This window comes from Lepisma saccharinum, chromosome 1 (assembly GCF_977018435.1).
Source record: "Lepisma saccharinum chromosome 1, izLepSacc3.1, whole genome shotgun sequence".
In the NCBI taxonomy this organism is placed as follows: Eukaryota; Metazoa; Arthropoda; class Insecta; order Zygentoma; family Lepismatidae; genus Lepisma; species Lepisma saccharinum.
The window spans coordinates 183,365,474-183,371,473 of record NC_139229.1 but is presented as its reverse complement, the minus strand read 5'-3'; the positions used below and the strand labels follow the sequence as shown (position 1 = coordinate 183,371,473).

The following is a 6,000-nucleotide window of genomic DNA, read 5'->3' as shown; positions in this document are numbered from 1 at the left end:
CCGAATGCTGTCTTGCAGTTCCATGGGATAGACCTTTCCTTTCAGCATGCCCCATAGGAAGAAATCCGGTGGGGTAAAGTCAGGCCAAAGTCCTTTGGAAATGTCATTCTTCAAAGAAGGATGCAATTTCTTGCATGCTGGCATTGGAAGTGTGGCAAGTGGTGTCATATTGCTGAAAATAGCCATTACGGAGTTCCTCATAATTCAACTGACCAAGAACTCAGACTGAAAGCACATGTCCATAAGATTGGCATTTAACAGCAAAATCGTCAAGATGCACGCACATGCCCACGCAAGGACTAGAGAGACTGTGGAGCCATCTCCGATGACTTCAACATGCTTCTCATACACCAAGGTATGCCCGTAGCAAATTTCATTACATTATGACCAATAGTTTTATTTCTATAAGCGAAAATCGGAGACAAAGAGCGAGTGAAACACCCTGCAAGTTATACATATATGTAACTCAATTTTCATGAAAAGTGGAGTTACTCCACTTGTGCTCTGAACCCCTCATATCTACTCATTGATACACCCAAGATGTGTGCCATATGGAACCTCACCCCTTTTGACTTCATTTTCTGGAAGAAAATAGGCCAATATAATTATTTTGCTCCAACTTTGCTCTATTCATAACAACACTGAAAATATGTTTTCAAACAATGAAACCAGAACCCCCTCAAAAAATCCTGAGTGTACCTATGTACTTATTACTTTGGTGCATTATGAGGTATAACAACAACTTCAGAAACAATGGTTCGAATATGGTTAAGTATTTCCCTAATTGAAGAAGATTTCGTGAGACCTGTAACTTTTCTGGAAGTTATGCTTAACATTCAGCATTACATGTCTCACATTAGTGAATTTTTAATTTCCAAGAACTATTGAAATATTTAATGGGAAGATTTTATAGATTCTTGAAAAATAGTGATAAATACTATTCAAATTTTAACTGGAAATATTTCAAATGCAATGCAGGTGAGAAAAGTAATAAATACCATATTTAGTACAACAAATTTATATCACAATTATGCACTGTACATACATAGAGAGCACATACAAAATATATACACAAAGCACAAGTTTTTGAAAACCAATACATACAATGTACAATAATTTTGGTCCTCAAATTTTCAGATATTTGCAATATTTTTACAAACTGTTTTGTTATAAAAATGAAGAACTGTGAAGAAGTGAATCGACAAAACAAGAGAGTCAGTTCAGTGAATTATTTTTTTAGAAGCGTACTCAACAAAAATAATGAACTTAAGCTGTGCATAAATTAGGTTCAATTTTTTAACCATTGTTTATATAAAAACATTCTATATCTATTATCCCATAAATATTGTACGCATTGGTAAAATTAACTCTGTTAAATATGTATCTCATAAATGACACCAGAAACAATTTTTTTAACATTGCTGCCCTACAAAAAAAATGTATTGCACAAGTTTGATAGACAATACAGGCTTGAACATTAAACCAAAACTTCTGGTATTATTTAAATTATGCTTTTTCTTGTCAAACGCTAATAGAAATATATTAATTTTCATGTTTATTTCCATAAAATCTTATATTGCAGATTAAACTTGTGCAAAAATATATTTGATAGATGATATATTTCTTTTAATTATTCCATTTGAAGAAAATATGAAACCGGAAAATTTTAAAAATTATATTTTATACAGAAATGTTTTTTATCAAGATTTAAAAAAAAATACTATACTAAGTGACTCACATTACAGTTAAAATATCAGTGAGAAAATAAATATGAATATCCACCAAACACTGAAAAATTATGGATCCATATTTCTTTCTGTTGTATCAATAACAATTTCTAAAACGATGTAGTTTTCACAAGGAAACAATCTTAATTAAAAATGTTAAATTTCACCTCACCAAATTTGTTTAAATTAATGTATGCAAAATATTAAAAAGAATAGTTAATCCTTTAAACTGGATAAAAAGTTAGCAAGATATCCAGAAATATAGAGGAATAAGAAGTGATAAGTTATTATTAAAGTATGTAGGCTATGGAATCAAACTAAAGCAGAATTTCAACAAATTTACCCCATATGTAATCAGAGGGCAATGAAATCTCTGAAAAGAATTAATTAAAATTTTGCTTCCAGAAACCCAGGTTTTAAATTAGGGGTTAATGACAACAATTTTTAAAAGTTTCAAAGGATTGTGACACAGGCCCAATAATGGTTGTATTTCCTATATTCAAATGGATGTTACCTACTTAGTGGTAGATTTGCTGCAACTACCAATCAAAATTGCATAGGTATTTGCAGGAAAATTACAATACTGGAAAGAGAACCTGAATAGTCCCTACAACACAACCTAACAATCATAATATTTAAAAAAAGGAATACAACCCAACCATGCACATGCAGTTCAATATCATTTTTACAATTGGCAATAGTGTAGAAACATCATGAACTAAATTCTTGCAATCAATAACTATAAATAGAAAGGATATAATTTTTTGAGACATATATATTTGTGTATATATAACAATCAAAGGAAAAATCTGATATTTCAACATAGCAGGAAAATCCACTTCTGCACATTTCTTTATAAGAACTGGACAATGAAAAGTGCCAAGTAACCAATACTTCACATGTAACAATAAAAGTTACTAGTCAGAATTTTATAATCCACGTAATATACGGAATGTATACTGGTAGTGAGCTAATAGCCCTTAAGTAACTGAAATAACATATGTGAAATGTTGAAATAAATCAAACCTCGATTCTCCGAAAAATCAAAATCCACAAGAAACACCTTTTCACTGTTCTCTTCTTCAGACTGTTACTGGCTATCAATCACAATAATATCCTTCATAAAATGATAGTGCAATTATTTGAGAATTCTGAAATATTTTCTTAATAAAAAACAATTGCATTGATGGGATGTGCATTATCAGTCTTAAAATATTGACTTCACATTAACACACGAAGTTTATGTACAATTACAATATAATACCACTGACGCTCTGTCTCCACCGAACACATAAATAATACTCATCTTAAGAATAGACAATATATTTTGACGCCACATATTAACAATCTGAAACATCGGTGTATACAAAATGAAAAGTCTTTATACAATCCGCTATTGCACTTTCAAATGCAATGTTCTTCACGTTTCCATGATTACGTAGGATGGTCTTCTGGAAAGAGTCCTGGCTTCTGAAACTGACTGAGACCTTTGATCCGATTCCGGTCGTGAGTCTGAACACAGCTGCTCCTCTATGGATTTAGTTGGTGTTGGTTCGATGGGGTTCCACTCGCTCTCAGGGTCCGAGAAAAGCGTTCCCGACTCATTGCCAAGGATATCGTCTATTGAATAGTCTGAGTTGAAGGAACTTGTGCGATCTCTGGTATACCCATCTACAAGGAAGGAAAGTGAAGATGTGAACACTATAAACATATCCATTTGGTATTAAACAAGAAAATGTATGCAGGTAAATAAAGAGAAAGGAGTTCAGATATACAGCAATGATAATGGAGGATAGTCTCTTGAAACAGATGGAAATAAATGAACCCATAAAGGTTGACCAGCATATCATCAGCCAGGTTCACCTTCAGGGTCATCCCTAGCAATTCAATTCAACTCTTCACACATCCTTCATTGCACAACTTTGGTATATGTTTCCCTGTTTCCAAAACCTGTGCACTCAGGTTGAAGAAAGCAGTGCTAATGCAACATTAATGATGGCACTTTGGCAAGAAACAAGTAGCGCACAACTGTTAAAAATGATTACAAATGCAATCTTTAACAACAATTCTTTGAAGATCCTATGGTATCCTGATTATTATCAATCTCAGTTCAGTGGTCCAAGGTTTGAAATTGTTTGTTACTACTGACCCTCAATCATGAGGGCAATTATGGATCAAAAACTAGACTAAGATACCAACAACAATCTCCAGAGGACTGTGACATCTTTGAATTCAGTTTTTAAATCTTGTTAATGGAAGCAAGTTTCATATCTAGCACAGCCTCCTAAGTAGTTAAATATGGAAACAAATCAACTGAACTCTGAATTGGAAAAAATATGACAATTGAATCCACATTGAGAAAAACAAAATACACATTCTCATATAGAATTCTTTCTCTCAATGGTGCCTGGCCATAAAGATGTTACCTTTCCCTCCCCCCTGCAGCAGTTGGAATATATGTTAAGAACTGAGCGAAAGATGCATGGCTTAATGAGAGAAAACAAAAAGATCTGATCTATAACGATTGAGTAATTAATCTGTATAAGGACTGTATATCTAATACAGGTTCTAAACAACTAATTTTACAAAAGCTTATGACAAAAACAGGTAGAGATGATTCTTACCATCTGGAACTAGAGTCTGATGTGGATTCCATGGCCTGTATAGAACATCCATCTGGGAGTCATCAAACTCTAAGTTATTGTTTGTCATCCTCTCTTCCGGACTTAATACTGCATCTGTGTCTGCATTCGTCACATCGAAGATTTCAGTGACCTTGACCTGAAAATAAACAGCAATGCATCAAGTACAATAGTATTGCATAGCATAGCATACATACAGCACACGAAACACTATAAAGTCATCAGCTAAAATTATTCATGTGCAAGTAACAGCAGAAAAATGTTCTGCCTAATGTCGAACATTTACTACAAATTTTAGTTGTCTCAAAATAATTTGACATGCAGAGGAATGGCACAAATGCTTGAAGGCAATTGTAAAATAGGTTTGGCAAGGATTTAAACCTGAACCCCTAGTAATCCACGACAGGACCATGAGCTAACAAACCAAATTCTGCTTTAAAATAATGAAGAGTTGGTGGCGAAAACTTGTTCATTTGGTAGCATTAGCACGTTGAAAGTTGAAGCCATGATTTGGCCACATAACTCCTTTTCTTGCGTGTGTCAGAAACTAATTCCAACAGTTATTTCTGTTATAATAAAAATATAAATATTTTAAAAACCTTCAGTTTGCCCTTAAATTATATTTAGATTAATGTATGTAAGATAAGGTAAAGTTCCCTGTGCATATAGCACCATGGCATGAAGTCACATTTAGGGGATGTGGGGATAGGACCCCACACATTCTCAATCTCTGCCATTTTGGAGGTGATGTGATCCGCACCATGCTCTGGCAACTGTCCCCCCCCCCAGGTACCCACTCATTTGAGGCTGGGTGAGCCCCGAAGCCACTTTATGCAGGGACAAGACCGGAAAAATTCAGACCTTAGATCATCCATCCCGACTGGACCATCGTGGCTCCATAGGTAGCGGCAAAATTGGCTGTAATTTTACTAATCTGATATTTCTATAAATATCCTGTAATACAATGCAAAATGTACCAGTATGTGTTTATCAAAATATTAAAATATCGGCTGCCACCAAAGGTTCTTGGGTTGGAATTGGAATTCTGGCATGGACATGAGAGTTTTCATATTTTTGTCTCCCTTTATCAACTTCGCCCATTCCTACCAATGAAATAAATCTATTGTGTTTAAACTTTTAGGTACTTTGCCCATCTAACAGAATATGCCTACCTCATTACGTTCATCCATGTAATAGAAAGCCATGACTGCTTCCTGATGCGAGGTAACTTGCAGTATATGCTCGAAGGTATCGTCGTCGATCGGAGAGTCAAGAGTGTTGATCAGCAGATTTGATCTTGAAGCCTGGCTTAAAAACTTATTTGGATATTTAATAGACGTTGGCTGTGGCATAGACATTTCCCTGGAACAGTAAACATACATGTCAAAATAATGAATAAATTAAACATTGAAAGCAATTTTTACCCTACAGTTCTAATTTCCACTCAACTCAAATTGTAATGCAGATTTGCATTAGTATGAAATTGAAAAATTGATAATATTTTTGTGTGGGCCATACTGGCTTCTCTTCTACTGTAGAATTTTGTACATTTCACAGTGTTTAATCTGTTGGCACATACAAGTTCAATGACTTAACATTACTACTAGTATTATTTTCTTCATTTTCCCTGC

General features: G+C 34.2%; 1 protein-coding gene across 2 annotated transcripts in view; it reads right to left on the bottom strand.

The window, feature by feature from the left end:
* Window positions 1-1,002: 1,002 nt before the first annotated feature.
* The window catches only part of LOC146004948 (1-acylglycerol-3-phosphate O-acyltransferase Pnpla3-like), a 28,769-nt gene continuing 23,771 nt past the window's right edge, over window positions 1,003-6,000 (bottom strand). For both annotated transcript variants that reach the window (XM_083144022.1, XM_083144013.1), the window contains exons 10-12: window positions 5,542-5,731; window positions 4,352-4,508; window positions 1,003-3,398 (exon numbers count right to left, since the gene is read on the bottom strand). In XM_083144022.1, coding sequence (XP_083000148.1) covers window positions 3,148-3,398; window positions 4,352-4,508; window positions 5,542-5,731 — 598 coding nt within the window. In that variant the 3' untranslated portion in view covers window positions 1,003-3,147. The remainder of the gene's footprint in view (window positions 3,399-4,351; window positions 4,509-5,541; window positions 5,732-6,000) is intronic.